The sequence below is a fragment of the Bactrocera dorsalis genome, unplaced genomic scaffold (genome assembly GCF_023373825.1).
Source record: "Bactrocera dorsalis isolate Fly_Bdor unplaced genomic scaffold, ASM2337382v1 BdCtg026, whole genome shotgun sequence".
In the NCBI taxonomy this organism is placed as follows: Eukaryota; Metazoa; Arthropoda; class Insecta; order Diptera; family Tephritidae; genus Bactrocera; species Bactrocera dorsalis.
The window spans coordinates 121,981-144,965 of record NW_026038077.1 but is presented as its reverse complement, the minus strand read 5'-3'; the positions used below and the strand labels follow the sequence as shown (position 1 = coordinate 144,965).

General features: G+C 35.2%; 5 protein-coding genes across 8 annotated transcripts in view; 3 read left to right on the top strand and 2 right to left on the bottom strand.

Moving 5' to 3' along the window:
- Positions 1 to 45: 45 nt before the first annotated feature.
- LOC105230566 (protein lethal(2)denticleless) lies at positions 46 to 3,344 on the top strand. Its single transcript, XM_011211388.4, has 4 exons — positions 46 to 237; positions 541 to 1,187; positions 1,252 to 2,035; positions 2,097 to 3,344. Exons 1-4 carry the CDS (start codon positions 195 to 197, stop codon positions 3,047 to 3,049), a joined length of 2,427 nt encoding a protein of 808 aa, XP_011209690.2. The 5' UTR covers positions 46 to 194; the 3' UTR covers positions 3,050 to 3,344.
- Positions 3,345 to 4,783: 1,439 nt separating this feature from the next.
- On the bottom strand, positions 4,784 to 7,873 carry LOC105230567 (protein aubergine). The gene has a single exon (XM_011211389.4). It carries the CDS (start codon positions 7,729 to 7,731, stop codon positions 5,065 to 5,067), a length of 2,667 nt encoding a protein of 888 aa, XP_011209691.2. The 5' UTR covers positions 7,732 to 7,873; the 3' UTR covers positions 4,784 to 5,064.
- A 1,846-nt stretch (positions 7,874 to 9,719) lies between these two features.
- On the bottom strand, positions 9,720 to 14,322 carry LOC105230716 (lethal(2)neighbour of tid protein 2). Its single transcript, XM_011211675.3, has 2 exons — positions 13,897 to 14,322; positions 9,720 to 11,075 (listed from the first exon to the last, which is right to left on the bottom strand). The coding sequence occupies exons 1-2, from the start codon at positions 14,183 to 14,185 to the stop codon at positions 9,799 to 9,801; spliced, it is 1,566 nt and encodes a 521-aa protein (XP_011209977.2). The 5' UTR covers positions 14,186 to 14,322; the 3' UTR covers positions 9,720 to 9,798.
- On the top strand, positions 11,037 to 13,085 carry LOC105230568 (protein tumorous imaginal discs, mitochondrial). 2 transcript variants are annotated; one of them, XM_011211390.3, is made up of 2 exons: positions 11,037 to 12,792; positions 12,864 to 13,085. In XM_011211390.3, exons 1-2 carry the CDS (start codon positions 11,417 to 11,419, stop codon positions 12,919 to 12,921), a joined length of 1,434 nt encoding a protein of 477 aa, XP_011209692.1. In that variant the 5' UTR covers positions 11,037 to 11,416; the 3' UTR covers positions 12,922 to 13,085. The 2 variants fall into 2 exon arrangements, with proteins under 2 accessions (XP_011209692.1, XP_011209693.1); XM_011211391.4 differs by having other exon boundaries at positions 11,302 to 12,792; positions 12,869 to 13,085.
- A 2,842-nt stretch (positions 14,323 to 17,164) lies between the features above and the next one.
- The window catches only part of LOC105230569 (sestrin homolog), a 63,169-nt gene continuing 57,348 nt past the window's right edge, over positions 17,165 to 22,985 (top strand). For 2 of the 3 annotated variants that reach the window (XM_029552125.2, XM_029552124.2), the window contains exons 1-2: positions 17,165 to 17,288; positions 19,456 to 20,357. The gene's annotated coding sequence lies outside the window, so the exon portion shown is untranslated. The remainder of the gene's footprint in view (positions 17,289 to 19,455; positions 20,358 to 22,985) is intronic. The other variant, XM_049461375.1, reaches the window with a different exon arrangement.

Genomic DNA, 22,985 nt, shown 5'->3' with positions numbered 1-22,985 from the left:
TACTGCACAAACAAATATTGACAATTGCGCGCATTTTTTTACACTACTGACAGTGAAATTCCTTGAATGGACTATTTTATTCAAAAAGTTCATTGTACGTAAATGAAGAATATATAAAATTATAAAAGTGATATTTAAGAACCACTAGTGCTTAGAAAAACTGAAAAACAGAAAATATATAAACTGATTGAAATATGAATAGAATTCAAAAGTTTTTCAATCGTCAGCAAGGCATCGGTAAGTATCGTAAATAAAGTGTATTTGTTGGTGTAAAAAAATTTGGCGGCTGAAGTGGCGCGACCTGGAACCAAACCAGAGAAGATTTAGCGGGAAATCCAGCCTAGATTATTTTGTTTGTGTATTAAGTTAAAGTTAGATAAGAAAGTGACAATTTTGAACAGATTAAAGTCGGTCATCCAACTAAATTGTGCTGTGCATGCAAAATAACAGCCAAGAGACTTGCAACATATCGCTTTGCATACACGTATATATGTATAATAATTTGCTTGTTAATATCAATATTTTTCGCATTCATTTTAGCAACTGACTATACCTATGACTTTGCTCTACGTAGACTTTGTGTGGCAAAGGAAGACAGCTGGCGCGGAATCCTACCGTCCAATTATAGCTCAGATTATAATCCAGAACCACCCATATTTTCAGCAAAATTTTCCAAATGTAGTAATTTTAGACACATATTAGCTATTGCTAATGAAGATGGAAAGATTGCATTGCAAGATACTACAAAAAGGAACGAAGAACCAGAAGAACGTTCTCTTAATGCTCCTCAATGTCATTACAATGCCGTGTTTGATTTGGAATGGGCGCCTGGAGAGATGAAATTTGTTTCTGCATCAGGGGATCATACAGCCAGCTTATGGCAAGTAGATGAACAAGGAGAAATTCGGAATATACGATCATTTGTTGGTCATACACGGTCTGTGAAAACAGCGGCGTTCCGCAGACATGATTCATCTGTCTTCGCAACTGGAGGAAGAGATGGCGCTATTATAATTTGGGATACGCGTGCAAATTTAAATGTGGACTTAACACCACGCGCAGATAACTGCATTTATAGTGGACATGTTGGTGGGCCAGGTACCCCGGTATCTCACAGAAAACGCACACGAACACCAAAAATGACACCTAGTGCTACATCAAGTAGTATCACAGGTCTAGCTTTTCAGGTAAGAGTTAAATTGTACAAATGAAAAAATTATGTTTACATAAAACTATGTTCATATTTTTTAGGACGAAAACACTCTAATATCTTGTGGGGCCGGTGATGGAATTATAAAAGTATGGGACTTACGACGAAATTATACCGCATACAAGAAAGAACCTCACCCAAAACATAGCCTACCATATGCTGGTTCCAGTACATTTAAAGGTTTTACCAATCTACTTGTTGATGAATCAGGTTCTCGTTTGTTTGCCAATTGTATGGATAATACAATTTATTCATATAATCTGTGTTCATATTCGTCGAAACCTCTAGCGGGATATAAAGGCCTTCTAAATAGTACTTTCTACATAAAATCTTGCCTTAGCCCAGATGGTAAATATTTGCTAAGTGGAAGTAGTGACGAGAAAGCGTACATATGGAATCTTAATTATCCTGATGAACCATTGGTCGCTTTGCGGGGTCATACTGTAGAAGTAACATGCGTTGCATGGGGATCTACCCACGACTGCCCTATTGTAACGTGTAGTGATGATGCACGTCATAAAATTTGGCGTATAGGACCAGAAAATATATCGGATTTCGATAACGTGGAAATATATCGAGGTCACGCTGAGTATGTTCGTCAGTTTGGTCGAAGGGCACATGGATCAACACATAAATACAACTTGCGAGACCTTGAGAATACTCCACGTTCACTCAAACGTATAATGGAGCAAAATGAACGTACTCCTAGTTCCGTGGAGAAAATAACAGCGAAACGGTCGTTTCTAGAAATGCTGGGAGGGGTGGCTGGGGAAGATGATGGTGAAGTATATGAACCTAAACGACCAAAACCTTTGGAATCTAGAGGTAAACAGCTTAGACTTTTTTTTGAATTAGTGGTTTTATATTAATGTTATTTTTTTTCTAGGTCGTCGCCTATTTAGTCCTTCAACGTCGAACGTGGCAAATTCACTGACTTTGACATCGCCACAGACCCGCCACATCAATTTGCAACTTAATCCAATTCCAGAGGAACCGTACACTTCTCCCATAAGTTCAACCACAAGCTGCGCAGCCCATACCCATAGTAATGATAGCAACCAAGAAAATACAGTAGAGACCACAACGCCATATATATCGTTAAAGCAAACTTGCCCGACCATACAATCGCCACTCAGTGAGCGAGTAGTGACTGAAAACCGTAATTCCGATTATACATCACCAACTAACGCGGGAACGTCTAATAATTCAATCTCACAACAGCCACCATTATCTTCAATGATTTTTTCTCCTACCTCAAATCTACCAAATTATGTGCTTGACGGTGAAGCACCCCATTTGGGGATAATGTCACCGAAACGTAAGCATAAGGAAAAGATTGACTGGTTAACAAAAATACGAAAACAAAAATTGATGTCCTCTCGTAATGCAACACTTACCGAAAAAATTATTGAAGATTGTAATGGGTCACAGTCACCGATAGCTTCTACATCATCACGTTTACAAAGTTTGAGGACAACGGAGGCTAGTCCGCGCTCCCATGTCACTCCACGTCGACGTAAGTCGAGTGGAACTCGTGACATACTATCTCATGACTCACCTTCGACGTCTAACCATCAGGTTTCACATCCTCCAAAAACGCCAACGTCAAGTCGTCGTAATAGTGAGACTACTATTTTGCGATTTTTTAGCGTTCGGACACAACAACGAAGCGACACCACCGAATGTACATCACCTGCCGTAGAAACTACGGAAATTCTTGGTGACCTGCAACCTTTAACTTTAACTTCTGCGAGCACCAGTACGGTTGGTAGTGTCAATAGGAGTATAGCTTACAATACGTCTACACATACTCAAGCCACCACCATCTGTAACGAATGACTTTAATATTTATGTACATTATTTTTAATTTTTCGCTTGCTTTTTATTATTATGTATTAAGTATGTTTTCGGTTGTCCTAATATGATACGGATGACTATATTGTGAGTACACCCAAAGGTGGAACCAGCGTTATTTACTTTTTAAAAAAGTTATTATAGTATTTAAGACTTATTCATATGAAGTAGTTTTAAGTGTAACCGATAGACTTTTCTAAAGTAAAATAGAAAATTTAAGACATTTACAAAATAAAACAGAGGTATCGGAAAGACAACCTCAAAAATGTTAAATATTATAGTTGGAAATGTTTTTAATCCTTAAAAGAACTTCTCTCATAAGTACACGACACCTATTATATCTTATTTAAAAAAAAAGTAAGGAAGTTTTCTTGACATTCTCGTTATACATTACATGTGCAACGACAGTCGCGTCTCCTACCCAAACGAATTTTAATTATTATTCGGCTTTTAAACTCATTTTAATCCTTATAATTTTTGTGCCGCTACAGCAACAACGAACGACACTTGTGAGCATATCGTAATTTTTTCATTGAGAGTTCATTAAATGATGTCCAATAGCATTCTTAAGAATAAAAATTAAATGCAATTTTCGCAGAAAGGAGATGGTAATGACAAATGCCAGTATTCTACCGATTTCCAGATTGTAATTGAGTAAACAAAAACACTAAATGTAAAAAATGCAACTCTTAAAAATATTTAAAACATGCAATTTGTAGAAGTTTGCGCAACATTTTTCCCGAGTTAAAGTTTGGATTTTGATAAGTAGTAATTAATTCTAATGAAAGTTTACTATTCGAACATTCGACAACGAACGGTTAACAGGATAGTCGAAAACGAGAGGTTAATCGAATAGTCGACGACTATATCTATAAATATAATGTTATTATTCGAATAAAACCCTATCCAGATCGAGCTCCAGTTTAAGCATTATTAGAATTTGAAGTTTTTAACTGACTGCCAATTACCAATAAGAGCTTTTAGAAATATATGGCTATTATATAAGTATGTATGTATTTACAGCTGACATACACAGTTTGTATCAAAAATTTCAAACTTAAAAGCTACAGTAATATTATATAATATAGTTGCTTTTAGCACATACATTTTGTATGAGTAAAATTATTAAACATTTTTCAAAAATTCAATATAATTGAATTACTTTTCGAAAGTTTATGCCGTACAACAAAAACATCGATATCATCTAGAAAAATTCAACGACACAATTGGAGTGATCGATTTGGTTCTAAATATTGAAAAATTTAGAAGGAAATTTACGAGCCAAAATGGGGTGGTAACAAAATAAAGAGGTCTGTTAAAAAGACATACTTCTGGAGATAGTAACGGTGATCGCCAATATCCTTTACGTCATGTATCAATCAATAAGACACTCAATTTCAAATTTTTTGATGATACGTTATTTTGCTTTCAGGTGACGATATAGTAAATAAAATTTTAACAAGTTCACATGTACATATGTTTCTTTATCCGCTGAACATTGTCACCATTGTCGCAGTGATCACATTTTCATGAAGGTATCATTTATATGTCCATGTTCCTGATAGGGTGTTAATTAAGTTGGAGAGAATCTTGAATAACCTTGTGCACCCGCAGACTTTTTGTATCATTTCCAATACCGAATAATTCCTTTAACACATAAAAACTAATATTAAGCTTTCAAATTTAAAAGTAAAACAACTTTCAATTATATTAAGAAAAATGTAATTCCAAAGTAAAAATTTCATTCTTTTATTAACATTAATAGTAATAATAATGATTAACATCAAAAATAAGAACGTTTAGTTCCAAAAGTAAAAAAAGAATTAGAAGTACATATTCAGTGTACATAAAAAATAATGTAATTCAAAAAAAATTATAAAGTATTAATATATTCATAAATGGTATGCAAATGAAGAAAATGCTGGGATTTAACTTACGTACATATATAAAAAGGTTCAATAAAGCTTATTGAATAGGGTAAAAAATATATATATGATTTTTTATAAAAAGTAAAGTTGCTTTTCCAATGCGTTGTGTGGTAAACGATTAAGGCTCTCAGCAACTAGGAATGCTAATTTGTGCGCATATTGGCATACTGCAGGCACGCGGCAAGTTCCACTCCAATTATAATAAAGATGTGTCATTTTGTACGTTAACATTTGTATTTTGTCGGCATTGAGACCCATAGTGTCATAAATGACATTATAACTCGTAGGCGACACCGTACCTTGACGCACTGACTGCGAAACTAAAAAGAAATCATATCGTTCAGGTAAAGTAATGACATCGTCAACCACGGTTCCTGGAACTGGATTTTTTCTACCAACAAAATAACGTGTATTTATGCGCTTTGAAACCACTATAAAAGCCATGGGACAAGGTGTTGGTTCTCCTGCGTTTTTGTAAATCTCATCTAATTTATCTTTTAAAAACTGAACTTCAGTGTTAAACACCTGAGGCAATTGTCCATCACCTACTCCGTCACGATAAAATAGAATCTTTTTTGGCAACATGCCATGTTCATTTCTATATGCTTTCAAAGCATATGTCATGTTCATGGCTATTTCATTAGACATCTCTTGTCCTTTCAAATGTTGTGATACTGTGGAGAAATATTGAGGTTTAGATTTCAAATCCATTGTTGCAACCAAAGCTCCATATGATTTATTTTTTTCTTTGCCAGAATGGCAGACATCAAAACCAACTGTCATCAAACCACTTATTGGAATTTCTGTCATCCAAGGGGCACCCATAAGTTTGGCATTCATTTGTATGACCACTTTAGTTGCGATAGACATTAAACCGGAAGCTCGGTCACCTCGAGGGGCAATAGTTCGAAGAGTTACAACCTGAGACGGTACTGGACGATCAATGCAGCATTTTTTTTTGATGCAACTATATTTTTCTTCATTGGCAGCCGGCATTACTACCATTAACATTTGAAGATCACTTGCTACAGATGTATTAATGGCCTGTGAATAAGTGCCATTACGATCGTCTAATATTTGCTGGTACATTGGTTCAGCAATTCGCATACGCATGCCATTAGCTGCTCTTATGCACATTTGTACGAAATTTTGAATTTCAGTCAAATTTCTTTTAAGGGCTATCACGCACCATCTTCTTATATCGACATTCTTATACGGTGTTTTATTCCGCAATTCTTTTGTCCAATCAGCATAAACATTACAATCAAAACGTTCATTGTTACCAAAAACTATTCGACAAGACGGTATAACACGACCTGGAACTTCGACGAGTTTTTTATCTAATTCCATATTCCAAGCTTTTAGAACGTCAGTACTATCAGTAGTCCCATTCAAACGATCATTAAATGCTTTCAAACGCAAAATACGTTGATCAGGCGGCAAACGAGTAAATTCACTCATTGCTCTCATTAAACTGAAATTACTTCTCATTGCGTTAGTTAGCCCAGTTGAGCGTGACAACTCCGGAATCAACATTATAAGCTCACTTTGACCAGCCCGTATATTACGTTCTGAAGGTCGAGATACCAATAGAGGTTGTTTTGCGTCTTTTATATGAATATTATAACGCTTTTTGTAATATTCCATGTAAGAAATATCACCATCTTTTGTTTTGAATTTAGACATTGGAGAAGACTCAAAGTCGACGTCATCCACTCGATATGTTTTATTATTATAGTCTGTGAGTACAATGGTACCGACAACTTCATGTTTAAAAGAGTTCAGTGGATCCTGTTTATTTTGGCATTCCTGTAAAGTCTTATAAACCGAATCAGTGCGCATTACTTTATGCGCTATTTCCGCACATAACAAGATATCTTGCTCGTGTTGACGAATAGAAGTCTGATAACCTGGCCATAATTCAATACAATAGGCATTAAGGGAATGTTTTGCTTTTGGGTCGTAGAAGTTACGTCCGACGAGTTGTAATTTAAGACCCTCCATAGCACGACGTAAAATGAGATTTAATACTTGAAGTTGTTGAGCATCGGTGACATCTAGTTGCCCGACGTGTTTCAATTTTATTTGAATGACTTCATTTTCTCTGTTCTTCGTTGTAAGTTCCAAGTTCTGTTTCTCCAGGTATGTTGTACAAAATAACATAGTTCCATCGAAAATAAATCCTCCTAGTATTGTTTTATGTTGTGCTAAATAAGCACGTCTAACTCGCATCATGTCTACGTCTGGCGCAAAGTCAACGCGATATTGATGTATAGACCACTTTGGTTTCTTTATAATACGATAGTAGTTTGTTTGAACAACCACCTTTGTTCCAGTTTCACCTGTTTTCGTAACACAAGTAGGAGGGCGAGAAGTTACAACTTCAGTTAATATACGCTTTCCACGCACTGCTCCTCGAGAATCTTCTCTAACTACAGGCGCATCTCCACTTGCAATATCTCGATGTGCAGTGGCTCTTCCCTGCATAACGGGAGCAGGTGCGCGTTGTTGAAGAGGTGCAGTACTGCAGCTTTGCTGTTGCAAACCTGAACCACGAGCGACTCCTGAACTCGGCTGACCCCAAGCAGATGTTGCTGGAGCTTGAGGAAACCTCCTTGAAGAACCTGATGCATCTGCATCTTGCCCACCCCGTTTGTTCCGGTTTTCAACTCGAGGTTGCTGTGGATTTGTCGCGCGTCCTCGTCCTCTGGAGCGACCAGCACTTGTTAATTTATCCATCCTTTAAAACGTGCTTAGCTTAGATATAATACGCAACAAGGTCAGGCCGTTATTAAATGAATGCACGCCAAAAGAATTTAACTTTTAAGTAAGAGTTGCCACACTTTATTGCATGACATGAGACTTGCAAAAATGTACACAGAAGCATTGCAATATTTTAAAGTCGCCTCATCATTGGATAAAATTGTACATTGTGCGTCCTGTGTCACAAAAGTTTACAGTGACATTATGTGCTCACAATTTCTCATACATAAAAGTGCTATTCTATTAAATTGATATGAAAAATACTATGGCATGATCTCGAACATGTTTACCCATAGAAAGAGAAAATAAAGACGTAAAATTAATATGTACCTATGTATGTCCTGTAGAGCGAAAGGAATGCACGCCGAAGTGTCGTGTATAGCTACTTTAAGGAAAATAACTTATATGTGGTGTCGGACGTCGCCGTATATGACTAATTAACTTCAACTATTTCTAGTAATATACGATTTAAAAAGAGAGCAGAAGGATAAGCATAATAGAAGGTATTTAATTTTAATTCATATAAAGAAATGGATATAACATACGTATTTATACTTATGCAAGTTAAGTAATATCTGAATGCTCTATTGTTAATCAAATAGCAATAGTTTGGCAGCCCAAAAATTGGCCGATGGCATCAGACTGTTGTTTATAGAGTACAGTTGAGTTTTATAATAAACAGTTATACATTGAGCAAGGGGTTATCCATGCTTTTGTTGCAAATTACCGGGGAATTATTTTTTTGTGTTCCTCATGCATGCACAAGGTGACTCGTGTTTCCGAACTTTCTGCGCCCCTTTCATATATTGTAATTTGCTTGCGACGGGATGACAAGAAACGGGAGGAGAAAAGTTAAGTAAATATGTAAATTTATTTGTTTTAAAGTTGTTATTGCAACAGGGCTATTTTTTGCTTCTCTTTGTAAAATAACGCCAGGTTTGTTAGAGCTTTGAATAATTATACATTTTACATATTATTGGCATCCTCTCCTCTACTGTCGTCGGCAAATTTAAAAATATTTTGAAATAAGCGAGAGCGACAGCTGAGAGCCTGCTGTAATGTAATTGTGCAGCTGTCAAAATAACTGTGTCTATAAGAACGTGTGTATTTTAATATTTGAGAGATGTTGCTTGAAGTCTGTCTCTCTCTCTATGGAATCATTTTAGAATTATTTATATGATTGCAATTGGGGAATAGATATACAAAAAATAAGCTCTTCAAAATATTGGGTAGTCGAAAAAGTCTTTTCGTATTTCTAATCAAACTTCAATTATTGTTTTTTTATATTTATATTAATAAATTAATAAACAAATATGTACCTAGAGACATTATTCCTTTAGTGTAAATCGAAATTTCGAAATTTCCAGAACGAAAGCGAGGGAACCATTGTTGTACTACACGAACTGATACAGCATCGTCCACGTAAACTTCACAAATTTCGTTGGTGACTTGCGTGACATTCTTCCTTTTTTATACAAAAATGTCAAATATGTCGAATTTGTTTGTGTAAACAGCTGTAATTTTTTTCAACTTCCCCGAGTTTAATTTTTTTGGTTAAATTAAGCTTAAAATTTCACCTTTCCATTATCATATGTTATTACACAATGTGATTGGTAGCACTGGAGATATGTATATGACTGCAACGACATGTATTGACAAAATACGAAAAGACTTTTTCAAATACCCAATATTTTTATTTACCGCGTTTCATATACGATGAGAAGAGTTTAAAATTAAAATAAGAGACGGAATGTAGAGAGTTGTAGACTCCTGACGTACATATGAGCGACACCAAAAGATAGCTTGCCCATAATGAGCGACAAAATAGTCCTCATCCCATCAAGTTAGTCTTACAGGGGTAAAAAGATACTTTTCTTAAGTAGCAAAATTATGATTTTCAGACAAACTGAAAGAAAGATATCGGATATTACTAACGACCTAATAGAAAAATAAAATAGATGCAATGCAGATGTAATGTACTTCGTTTTATTGTAACCACTTTTTCAATTATACATACATCTGTAGATATTTTAATCGAAGTCATTAATTAACTTTGACCTTGGTTCGTTTCTCTTCAAATGATTTCATTACTTCACTTCGTTTAGTTGCCTTTAGGAAATTGCTACCCACACCAAGTAATAATACGACGTGACATATGTGTAATAAGCAGCTGGAGAAATCCGTACTTGGATATGTATTCCAGCACAGTTCAATCAAACCGAGTAAGAGAAATCGTATACCCAAGCTGTAATTTGTTGACCATATTAGGTAGGGCAATGAATGATAATACCAGACGTAGAATTGATAATGCAAGGAACGTGCGCAAAGCATCCCAAGAAAGTTACAGAGGAAGAATGGCAATATGGCCAATTGTGAACATTTTTCGAAATGTATCGATACCTTATGACGGTATTTTTGAACTGGAGGTGGGGCTTGGGTATTTGGTTTTAATCCAGTGCTATTTTGTAGACCTTTCTCAAACGATTTTAAGAACTGCTGTTGATCAGGTGTCAACTCTTCTTCGTTTTCCTTTGCCGTAACTTTTTTGCTTTTTTTACGATTTTTAGCTTCGTTAATACGATTTTTTTCCATTTCCATATTCTTTTGGTCAATTTGAGGTTGTAACTGATCTTGTAGTGCTCGTAAACGCACATAACTCTTAAAATATATGATCGTTGAATTTGCAAATAAAATGAGAAGGAACATATGTACCACGACTAGAAACCCATGGAAGGCTTTATTTTCGAATACTGAACGCGTAAGGAACCTATAATTTACTGTCCATTTGTGTTCAAAAACGCGTTCAAAATCGAAGCTTCCTTTTAAATATGCCTTAGGATATGTTATTAGAAATGGGGCTCCTAGAAGTAGTTGTAAACCACCACAAATAGCTAATTGCAGTATAGTCCTTAGGTAACCTAAATTAACTATGTAAAAAAGCAAGAGTGCTGGAGCAAAAAGTAAAATATTCATCTTAACGCCTACTGCTACACTAAAGCAGATACTACCAATAGTCCATCTCCGATCAAAAAACAAGTTTAATGCTGCGTACAGAAATAAAACTGCTATGGGATCATTGAAGAGGCGCAGAACATATATAGAGTGTATGCGGTATGATGTGAAGGTACTTATCAATAACACATATGGGGGAACTTTGCGGCTTTTAGTATACAGACGCAGCACAAGCCATAATTGCAAAAGGTATATAAATGCAAATATGTATTGAGCTAAGCGAATATTTTGTCCATATGAAGTTATATAGTACAACGCCGAATATATGTACACAAATGCTGCAGGATATACAAGTGGGCCGGTATCACCTACACAAATAGAAAAAAGTTATAATCTTCAGATAGTTATGGTTTTGTAATAATATTTTTAATATACTTTAAATATATATACTTAAACTGTTTCAATTCGCTTATAAAATCTAATAAATAATAAAATTGGTGTTGCGTATAAAAATACTTTCTATATACATATGTATGTATGAATTAAGATAAACTAAAAAGTTGAATTTTTTTGAGTTTTAGGGTCTCTCTGTGTTGAATATCTCTATTAGTATTATCATTGTGAATTGCTATCAGCTGTGAATAGCTATTGTGAGTGAAAGAAGCAGAAGTTCCGAGTGAAGCATGGTTGGTGCTGTTACCGCATAGGAATGTCCCTGTCTGAAGGAGTTATTGTGAAAATGTTTTCATCAGCAAAATCTATAAATCTGCGTGTATTTCGACAGCTCTCAAATCGTGCTAACAATTATTATCCAGCAGAATGTTTCGGAATGCAACAAGTGACACAGAGGCGATTCCTATCTGGCTGGAATGGAGGTGGAAAAATCTCGCCGAGATTGTTGTTGACTACAATACCTGGGCGACAACAGCGGTTTGATATACACATGACTAATGCTTTATCCGCCAAAGACTACTACCAAATATTAGGAGTAGCCAAAAATTCCAGCGCAAAAGACATTAAAAAAGCATATTATCAGCTGGCTAAGAAATATCATCCTGACACGAACAAAAACGATCCAGATGCTGGCAAAAAATTCCAAGAAGTTTCTGAAGCATACGAAGTTCTAAGCGATGACACCAAGAGACGTGAATACGATACGTATGGTCAGACATCAGAGAGTATGGGACGGAGTGGGGGATTCGGCGGGCAGGGTCCGCAAGGTTTTTCACAAAATTGGCAATTTCGTTCTACAATTGATCCAGAAGAATTATTTCGTAAAATATTTGGCGAAGCTAACTTTCGAAGTAATAGTTTTGATGATTTCGCCGATTCCAAATTTGGCTTTGGTGCCGCACAAGAAATTGTTATGGATTTAACATTTGCACAAGCAGCTAGAGGTGTCAACAAGGATGTCAACGTTAATGTTGTTGATACGTGTGCAAAGTGCAATGGATCAAAGTGTGAACCTGGCACAAAACCTGGTCGGTGCCAATATTGTAATGGAACAGGAATGGAAACTATTTCAACGGGACCATTTGTAATGCGATCCACTTGTCGTTATTGTCAAGGAACGCGTCAGTACATCAAATACCCATGTACTGAATGTGACGGCAAGGGACAGACGGTACAACGCAAGAAAGTAACCGTTCCAGTGCCAGCAGGTATAGAGAATGGACAAACAGTAAGGATGCAAGTTGGACGTAAAGAACTCTTCGTAACTTTCCGCGTAGAAACCAGCAAATATTTCAAACGGGAAGGCGCCGATGTTCATACGGAGGCCTCTATATCAATATCGCAAGCTGTATTTGGCGGTACCATACGTGTACAAGGTGTATACGAAGACCAATGGATCAACATACCGGCAGGTACTTCGTCACATCACAAAGTGTTTCTTCGTGGAAAAGGCCTGAAACGTGTTAATGCCCATGGCCACGGCGACCATTATATAAATATTAAAATTGAAGTACCGAAAAATCTTACAACCGAACAAAAGGCTATATTGGAGGCGTATGCAGAACTCGAAACGGATACGCCGGGACAAATCAACGGAATTACCAGACAGAAAGACAACACCAAAAAGGCTACGTAATTACACTTTAAACATATTTTTTTGTTCATACAAGTAGTTATTTACCAAAAACTTTTTGTTGTTACAGAACAGAGGACGCCCCGAAAACGTTACTATCGAAAATTAAATCGCTCTTTAACAGATAGTACACATAATATTAGTTATTTACTTGTGTATAAATGGGTAGGAGTTAATGATCATTTGTATTAGAAACGATACAATTGAATGCTTTATTGTTTTAGTTAGACTAATAGACGGTGAAAACTGTAATAAAATACATTACTATTAATAATAGCTGTAAAAAATCAAATGAGTTGAATTATTGTAATTGGGAAACAAACAGTTACCGATGGCTGCTGATTTTAAAGGGCTTTTTCGATACACTTTGAATATTAAAGTGCGTATCGTATTCACATGTATTCAATAAATGAGCTTCTAAAATTTTTTCACAGCCAATTGCCAAGTAGATACTAGAGATTCGATAAATTTTGGACGGGACTTAGGTTCGAGTCAAGGTACACCTATATTCCTGACTTTCAATGCTACATAACTGGAATGGGTCTGGATAAAAACTGTCAGTATTCTCCCATTTACCAACTAGGTTGGATTAAATGATTAAAGTATAAGAGTTTCTGAAAAATGTCCATGAATGCAAGGCAAGAAATAAGGTTCGGAGATTATTCAATAAAAATAGTAACGTAATAGTTTTTGGACACTATTGTTCACTAATGGTTTAAGCTTATATACATATACTTATGTATATATACATATCGGTATCTAAAATGCAAAACAAGTTACAATCAAAACATTCGAAATTCGAGTTTTTTTAAATTATATATTACGTATACATAAGTATGTGTAATATTTATCTGTTATCAGATAAAACCATGAGTCGAATTTTGTTTCAATATGTAGTTTCTACTTTATACCGTTTTCCGCCTCTTTTACGTTATTTTGCATTTCAGGTTGCGATATGGATATTACTACGCATGTATGTACATTTTCTTTATAACCCCATTTTATTTGTACCGGCTAGATTATTATAATGTAGTACTTATATATGTACTTAAGTTTAAAAATAGAATACATACACGATGGCTTTGTAAAAAAAATCGACTAACCTTTCAGCTGTCCATAATCTAAAGTTCCATTTAGAAATCCCTCACATTCTTGCATGTAGGCGATCCAATCTATTTCTGTGTAAGGGACCCTCCAAATCACATTGATGTTTATTATCAGCTCTGCTAACAGTATCAAAACTGAGACCAAAGGCAACGCGGCCGGATCCAGAACTAAATACTTTGCATACTCCAAATTTGCGTACTGCTCGAAAAAACTCTTTATTTTAGAGCGTTTGTTTACAGATTTATTGCCACCCGGTGGGTGGTTTTTGAGGTTCGATGGCGGCATTTGTTCCAGCTGAGCTACACTATAAACTCCTCTATCGTTACTGTTTTGTATCGTTGATTTTCGTTGTTTGTTTCTTATCAAGTATACTATTCAGTCAAATTTCTCCGTCAAACCAGCACAGTGTGACATTATGAATTGTCACCAGTAAAGAAATATTAGCATAGCTCACTTTATCTATTGTGAATATTTTTGCATACATCTACGTTCTGCTACCTTATATAATGAATCTTGGCATAAAAAAGTAAACACTGTATTCAATCATTCATTTCAATTACTTACAACTATATTTTAACCAAAAAAAATATAGTATGTAATGTGTGCAAATTAATTAATGTCGTCCTAAAATGAATTATGCGGTTGCCAAATTTATAAATATGTCGTACAGAGGGCGCTCTTTCTCAAACAGAATCCGACGGATATGGTTGATGAATGCTTGATAAAACAGAGAATATAAAACAATTTTTTATATTTATTTGTATTTGTATTTGGCATTTTCATATCTTTGCGCAATCAACATTTTTCTCAAACAGGAAATTGTGTGCTTATGTAATGTACAAATATTTGTAGATATGTTTAGAGATCAGCATATTTTGATTTCTTTGGCCTAAATAACAAGTACCGATAATTACGTGAATATTTTAAAATTTCTTGTGATAGGTATAATATCGAGAAAATATTTTTTCCATAATTTAAGAAATTTAAGAAAAGACATTTGTCTGTATGTATACGAAAATAAATATGAGCATCATATGTACATATAGTATATATGTACAAATATTCATAAGGAAATAACTAGTGCCGCACACATCTTTCCGCATCTCCGTTGGCTTGGACAACCAATCGCCGAAGCTCACGTTTTCTCAAAGAGTCAAAGTCTCGAAGTACTGACCTGACGACAAAGCGTCACAACATTGTGTTGTTGGTAGAAAATTCGAGCTGTGCCGAAAGAAACTAACATATCGATACTGATTTTTGCGAGCCACTGTAAAATATTTTAGATTGACAAATACTACGTTGTCAGTTTTGTCACTCCTTTCTATGTTTTGTGAATTTGCGGGGTTGTCAGTTTTCCTTCCAGAGGAACTTCAAAAAGTTGTTCAATTTTTGACTTTTAGCTTTTGCCATCGTCGCGAAAAGACGCTTGTAGGCAAAGGCATGCTCGGGGAGATGGTACGGCCTCTGTTTTTATGAATAAAGCGAGGTCGCTTGTTGAAAGTGTGCCTGCGTTTATGAATGAAAATGTTTTTGTTGTATGATTCGCTATATGTGGGGTTCGCCAATTGGGCTGCCATATGAACTTGTGAATTCCCCCGTTCAAGTTTTACAAATGTTCGCTGTCGAACCTGCACCTTCTCATTGTTTTATGTTCTCTGGGTCAACTGCTTTTATAAATTATCATTTTGGTCTATGGCTTTTGCAAATAAGAATAAACGCCGATTAAGGAATACTTAGGTTGCTAGGGAGTTAACAAAAACGTTATAATTTTTACTTTTCGTCGGAATTACTCAAGAAGTTCTAGAATTTCATATGGAGGAGGAACATACAATTGTGATCACTCCTTTATTACTGGCGCAGTGAGCCGTTTTTGCGAAAAAAAGAACAGTGGCGCAATAGTCATGTTTATATGACTATCACATAAAATCTGCTTAGATACCACAATCTGCTCATTTTTAATGATTGCTTTTTTATTTTCGTTTCTTCTTTGGTGTGTGATTTGTTTTTGTCTCGCAACGAAGCTCTCGGTTTACTCTCGTTATTCTTTCTTTCGGAATGGGTATATAAGCGGTTGCTTTATTTTAGTTTGCTATTGTTTTTGGCTAAGTGTGAGTGACTACCTCGCAGTGAAACGTCAAACTGGTCAGAAACAAAACCCAGTCAATAACATGAAACCCCATATGTTGTAAGTTTCAAAAATTATACAAATTTTCGATTTCTTCTTTCTTAGTATTTTGATAAACATTTCCAAGTTTATAAAATACTTATGTATTAAGTTTGATTACTACTACAATTTTTATCATTTTCTGTTTTTATGTTTACCATTATTGTGAAAAAGCTTGGAATCACCAAGAAAAAGTGGTCGAAAGTAATCTTCAAAAAATATTTTATGGGTCTAGTAGTATAAAGTAACCACCTGTAGGCCCTTTGAGTAGTACTTTAATATTATGCAGCATTGTAGCAAATATGTAGTTCTGCTCTCTGACATCGCAACTCATCAAGGTATTTAATATACATTACGATTAATATTGGTGTACTTTCTGACCCATATGGAATACATTTTACATGAATGCATAGAATACTTCAACTTGCAGGGCGTGTTTATATAGAGAGCGCAACAGGGAAAGAGCAACGCAGCTATACTCCCCCAACCAGCATTTACATACGTTCTCTATTCTAATTTAAATTCACGAATGCTTAGCAGGAAGATCGGCAAAGATGAGCCAGAGAGCGTTAAACAATGTTTTAAGAGTTCAACGTTAATCAAAACCCAGCAGACAAATTGTTCGGCCGCCGTACGTATAATACGATTACGCCAATGAACCATCGTATTAGTATTTATCTATAACAAATATATGTATGTGTGTGTATTTGGCTAGTGAAATAAAAATGCGAAATATTTATATGCGTATATATATATGTATGTATACATATGTATATATTTATGTACAATTATTTACATTCATTAGAAAAGTGATCTCTAGGTGATTTTACAAATATATATCAAATGGTAATTTTTTAAATTATGGAAGCTTATCATATGCGGTTTAGTTATATCGCAAGTTACGCTGAAGACGATTGTCATAAATAATATTTAAGTAATTATCCATCCTAACACAGCCAACACAGTAACAACAATAGCCAAGAGCGATGTGAATGCCGGTATCACCAACGAAGCAGAAGTAAATACATACTTATGTATGTATGTAGATACGGAATCAGTAGCGGCAATAACAACAATGGCGGTTTGTAGTAAGTCGGCATCGAAAACAGCCGATGCTATTCTGTTGTAGCATTTGAAACAGTTAAATCAGTTGAAGTCTAGCAACGAACGATAAAGGTGTAGTAGGTATTCTGTGGCGTTCCTTCAAAGCACTCAACTAAAATTGTACGTGAAGTAAAAGCAAAGATTATTTCTTAGATAAATACTTACGTTTAATAGAACTATCAGATAAATAAGAAAAAAAAAAAACACATTACAACACTGCAAAACTAATTCTTAAAAGAGACTCTTGTGTTGTACATATGTATATCCATTAGTTTCGTTGTTGTTTATACATACGTATGTATATTACCGGCATTTGAGCGAACAATTAGACACGTACATACATATGTGTTCGTTTAAAAAACTGAGTTTGTTATTATACATATATGTACATTAAAATACGAAACTAGAACTATTTGTGTTAAATGCATAAACCAATAAATATTCTTGTTTGTTTCTCGTTCACCATTCAGAAGAGGAAATTGTTTCAACCAGTTCGAGCTATTTTATTTACTTGGTATCTCTGAATTTCGTTTATTTGGCGAGCATGTTTACCTTTTAGATTCGCTTATTAAAACAATGTTTGGTTTTTATTGTCGTATTTTTTCTCTTCCAATGGAAATATGAATGTCTTATATAAAAATATTTAAGTGAAAGCGACATTAAATATGGTTAATTGTGTTAATATTTTTAGTATTTAATTCTTAAAGAACTCTTTAAGTGCAGTTATGTGTTAAAAAACCCACCAGTTTCAGAAGAGGAAAGACAAAGTTCAGCGTTATAGTGTAATTTTTTAGAATGTATCAGTTTAACCGTTTTCAGTTAAGTGCAGTAAAGGAGAGCGGGGGAAAGATTGGAGACAATTCCTTCGGATCCAGAGTTCTCAGAGGGACTCGGTGAACTGCAACAATGGTTTGCAGACCTTTGCCAACAATTCACTACAATCATCTGTGACCCTAGTTAGGTGCTTTTAATTTAATACCCTGCTTCCTTTTTTCTGCAACGACCAGTAGTCTAATTTCTTAACAACAGTAGGGAAGTTCTGAATTTAGTTTTATTTTAATTTACATACAATGTCCACTTACCTATAAATGAAGATCCATAAATATGTATGTACATATGTATGTATATTCTTCTTCTTAATTGGCGTAGATACCGCTTATGCGATTATAGCCGAGTTAATAACCGCGCGCCAGTCGTTTCTTCTTTTCGCAACGTGGCGCCAATTGGATATTCCAAGCGAGGCCAGGTCCTTCTCCACTTGGTCCTTCCAACGGAGTGGAGGTCTTCCTCTTCCTCTGCTTCCCGCGGCGGGTACTGCGTCGAATACTTTCAGAGCTGGAGTGTTTTCGTCCATCCGGACAACATGACCTAGCCAGCGTAGCCGCTGTCTTTTAATTCGCTGAACTATGTCAATGTCGTCGTATATCTCGTACAGCTCATCGTTCCATCGTATGCGATATTCGCCGTGGCCAACGCGCAAAGGACCATAAATCTTTCGCAGAACTTTTCTCTCGAAAACTCGCAACGTCGACTCATCTGTTGTTGACATCGTCCAGGCCTCTGCACCATTAGTTTTTGTTTGTCGGGAGAGGACTTTGCTTCTCAATTGCCTACTTAGTCCGAAGTAGCACCTGTTGGCAAGAGTTATCCTGCGTTGGATTTCTAGGCTGACATTGTTGGTGGTGTTTACGCTGGTTCCAAGATAGACGAAATTATCTACAACTTCAAAGTTATGACTGTCAACAGTGACGTGAGTGCCAAGTCGCGAGTGCGACGACTGTTTGTTTGATGACAGGAGATATTTCGTCTTGTCCTCGTTCACTGCCAGACCCATTTCTTTTGCTTCCTTGTCCAGTCTGGAGAAAGCAGAACTAACGGCGCGGGTGTTAAAGCCGATGATATCAATATCATCCGCATACGCCAGCAGTTGTACACTCTTATAGAAGATGGTACCTTCCCTATTTAGTTCTGCAGCTCGAATTTTTTTCTCCAGGAGTAGGTTGAAGAAGTCACACGATAGGCAGTCGCCTTGTCTGTAACCTCGTTTGGTATCGAACGGCTCGGAGAGGTCCTTCCCGATCCTGACGGAGCTTTTCGTGTCGCTCAACGTCAGTTTACACAACCGTATTAGTTTTGCGGGGATACCAAATTCAGACATTGCGGCATAAAGGCAGCTCCTTTTCGTACTGTCGTATATTACTTTCTTTAAATTATCCATTAAAGAAGGAAATAATTTTCTTTTAATTGTACTCGTATAGTAATGTTATGTTCTTTTTTTAATCCACAGAATGTCGTAATAGTTTCACTGCGACTGCACAAAGAAAATTGTTAACCATGATGACCATGCTCGATTAAATGAAGAAATAATAATATTAAATGAGTAAGAAATAATAAATTAAAGACAGATAGCCAATAAGAGTTTATACAGCTTGAGTGAATCTTGAATGAAATCAAAGAAAAACAGAACGATACTTCGAAAAACAAAAATTATATGTATGTATATTCATTTTCTCAATAAACATATTTATGTGGGTGTGTTGAGGATGTCATACGTATGTATGTATGTATATCGATATGTGTTTGATCAAATTAGTGTTTCTGCGCTTTGGCAACCTACCCTCAACTAAATAAGTTCCTGTGGCCTTATTCAATAAATAAACTCATCAAGAGTGTTATTAAGCACAAAATTAAAACGCTTAAAGACGGTACAAGTGTAAAAGTGAGTGTAAAAAGTATTTGTGTATGAAACGATTTAAAGAAACTCATAAAATATAAATAGAAGCAGCAAACCAGTGTATCAAAAATTAATAATACACATGTGAAATAAGAAAATGTGAAAACTTAAATTAATAATAAAAATCGGCCGCTACGTATACATTATATTTAGCTTATCAGCACATAACAACAAAAAGAACACTAAAAATCGAAAAACGTGCATTCGCCGAACGAAAAAATAACAATAAAGTAACAAAAAACAAGCAAAAGAAAACATTGAAGTGTCATAAAGATCACTATTTTTACAAATATATATACATATGAACATATAAACTTTCATACATATACATATAAAGCCGAAACAAATACAATATACCAATAGTTTGGTGCAGTGTTTTAATTCCTCTTCGTCACGCACAGTGGTACACAGTCGATGAAACTCTAATTGCAGAGTATTGTGACTGAGTATTTTCGGTAAGTAATATTCATTACAAATTCCTTAGAAAAATCTAAACCTAAATAAATTTTCAAGTTGGAAACTCTCAATAAGATAAAAGCAGTTTATTTGTTGCAAATAAATTGTATTCAGTTGTATAAGTATATACTCAATTTGTATTATTCCTAAAATATAAATGGTATAATGAAGTTTTCAATGCTAGAATATGAAAAAATTGCGACCGATTGCGGTATATGTATACGACGGAGAAGGTTGTACAGAAGCGATCATTGAAAATTTGACTACGCTATTGACTGCACTATATTGACTACTCATTGAGAATCAATGAAAACTGGGCGGACTGTATTTTTTATGACTTTATTCTTTCCTCTTTTTCACATTAACGATAAATTTCAACTACAAATATTAAATACAACCGTACATGCATACAAACCTGAGTTTATTATTCTTCATTCGCTTTTGCTCGCTTGTTTGTTTATGAAAAGCAACAGTATCAGCTGATGTATTATGTAAACATCCAAGAGGTAGGTCAATGTGTGTTACAGTCAAATGCACACATGTGTATGTATGTATTTGAACACGACTTTTCAATATATATTAAAGATACAAGTAAATAGATATATTAGCTGTCTTCGATTCTGCAAGCGTTACTCGACTCGAACAAACTATATCAGACGCTCAAACATACAACGTGTATAAGAGATATTCATAAGAGAAGTTGTGGAGTGCACTTGAAATTATACTGAATTTCGGCGTGTTTATATTTCATATATGTATATGTACAAGTATATACATACATACATATACATATATTTATGTTTGTATTTAGGTATTTTTCTTGTTATTGTTTAACAAACATTTCTCACATACTTTTACATACATATGTTGGCTGTGTTCTCTGTCTGGAGTCAGAAAGGTTTTGGCCGGTTGTTCCAACCAGGCTATATCCATTGCTTTATTGGTTCGACCTTCGTACAGGGATATGAAACGGTAATCCCTAATGTTCAGAGAGCTTCCCAAAAGTTTGTATGCAAATCAAAATTATGCAGTTCAGTTAATATTAGGGCCGCAGGATCAGGACCTATGTGAAAATCTCCTCGCGAGCGCATTTTAACAAAATCGACTGAAAGATTTATATTTTTTTTAACATACATACATATGTATGGTATATACCTACATACATTTTTTTATACTCTTGCAACATGTTGATATAGAGTATAATAGTTTTGTTCACCTAACGATTTTACGTATCACTTTGAACTAATCGAGACAGAAATAGGGTTATATACATATTTATGTATGTATATGTATATATAAATGATCAGGATGACGAGATGAAATCCAGGTGACTGTCTGTCCGTTTTTCCGTGGAACTATTACTTGAGTAAAAATTGAGATATGATCAAACTGGGTATGCGCGTTCCTTAGTAAAAAAAAATTAAGAATTCAAAGATAGTTAAAGTTAGGTATCGAATATGTTGACCATTGTACCTATAGTAGTTGATATGCAATTAAAATTCAGAGATAATCCTTTCCTGACAATAGTAACTCTGACTATCAAAAATGGGTTAAATCGAGTAAATACTTCTCTGAGCCCCTATATATCTAATAGAAAGATTTTCGAACTTCCAGGTGACTTTATACTGCATGTATCGGCCAATATCAGAGTTATCCCATTGAAAATGAGAGATCGTATTTTACTCATAACAGCGTATCTCTGTGCCTAAAATATATCAAATTCGACGAAAACTTGGCCTAGCTCCCATATAACTATAATAATATCAGGATTTTGGAACATGTCGGTCAGTGTAAGAGTTATAAATAGTAAATGTATGTATGTATGTATATATTAGAGCTCCCACTCCCGGGCTCCCGGGCTCCCGAAATCCCGGGATCCCGGACTTAAAACTCCTCCCGGGATTTAAAATTAATTTCCCGGGATATTCGGGATTTTTGTCCTTTTTTTTAAACACTGTTAATTATTATTTTTTCATAAACAAAGTTGTATTTACAATAGATGAACATTGCCAAAAAACAATTAGTAAGAATTTAGTACTTTACAACACTGTTTGATCAAAGTTACAGCACTGGTTTGATCAGCTGTTAATTGGCAAGCTGTAGCATGTGCCAAGCATACGATCAACCGCACTGCATTTTACAAACTTACACTTGTGCTTATTGTAGAAATTGTCAAAAAGTACAATACTAATGATGTTGAGAATCGCGATATCGATTTAAAAATAATCGAAAATGAAAAGGAAAAAACGTTGAAGGAAAGGTTGCAAGAAACTGTCAAAGAATCTCGCGTTTTAAAAAGAGATGTCTCATTATCAGTAGAGGAAGCGATACCAAAGGAAATAAATTTACTTCTTGGGGGTGGCGGGCTTGGCAGCAATCTGGAGGTTGCTTGTAATTTTTTAAAGACAATACCACCAACTAGTGTCGAATGCGAGCGTTGTTTTTCAGTCTCTGGCCGCATTTGCACTAAAATCAGATCTAGTTTAAACGATGAAACAATGGATGCGATTGTATTTTTAAAATACTATTTAAAATTAGTTCCTACAGAAATCGATCTGTGATTTTTATTATTTGTTTTTTGACAAAATAATATATATATAATACCAAATACATAGGTATATTTTTAA

What these genes read in the sequence shown, in the direction of transcription:
- LOC105230568 (XM_011211390.3), top strand. Translation starts at nt 11,417, where the DNA reads ATGTCCCTGTCTGAAGGAGTTATTGTGAAAATGTTTTCATCAGCAAAA. An exon ending in GACAACACCAAAAAGGCTAC is followed by an intron (nt 12,793 to 12,863) that starts GTAATTACACTT and finishes TTGTTGTTACAG; the next exon opens with AACAGAGGACGCCCCGAAAA.
- LOC105230567 (XM_011211389.4), bottom strand. Translation starts at nt 7,731, where the DNA reads ATGGATAAATTAACAAGTGCTGGTCGCTCCAGAGGACGAGGACGCGCG.
- LOC105230566 (XM_011211388.4), top strand. Translation starts at nt 195, where the DNA reads ATGAATAGAATTCAAAAGTTTTTCAATCGTCAGCAAGGCATCG. An exon ending in CAATCGTCAGCAAGGCATCG is followed by an intron (nt 238 to 540) that starts GTAAGTATCGTA and finishes CATTCATTTTAG; the next exon opens with CAACTGACTATACCTATGAC. An exon ending in AAAACCTTTGGAATCTAGAG is followed by an intron (nt 2,036 to 2,096) that starts GTAAACAGCTTA and finishes TTTTTTTTCTAG; the next exon opens with GTCGTCGCCTATTTAGTCCT.
- LOC105230716 (XM_011211675.3), bottom strand. Translation starts at nt 14,185, where the DNA reads ATGCCGCCATCGAACCTCAAAAACCACCCACCGGGTGGCAATAAATCT. An exon ending in AGATTATGGACAGCTGAAAG is followed by an intron (nt 11,076 to 13,896) that starts GTTAGTCGATTT and finishes CTATTTGTGTAG; the next exon opens with GTGATACCGGCCCACTTGTA.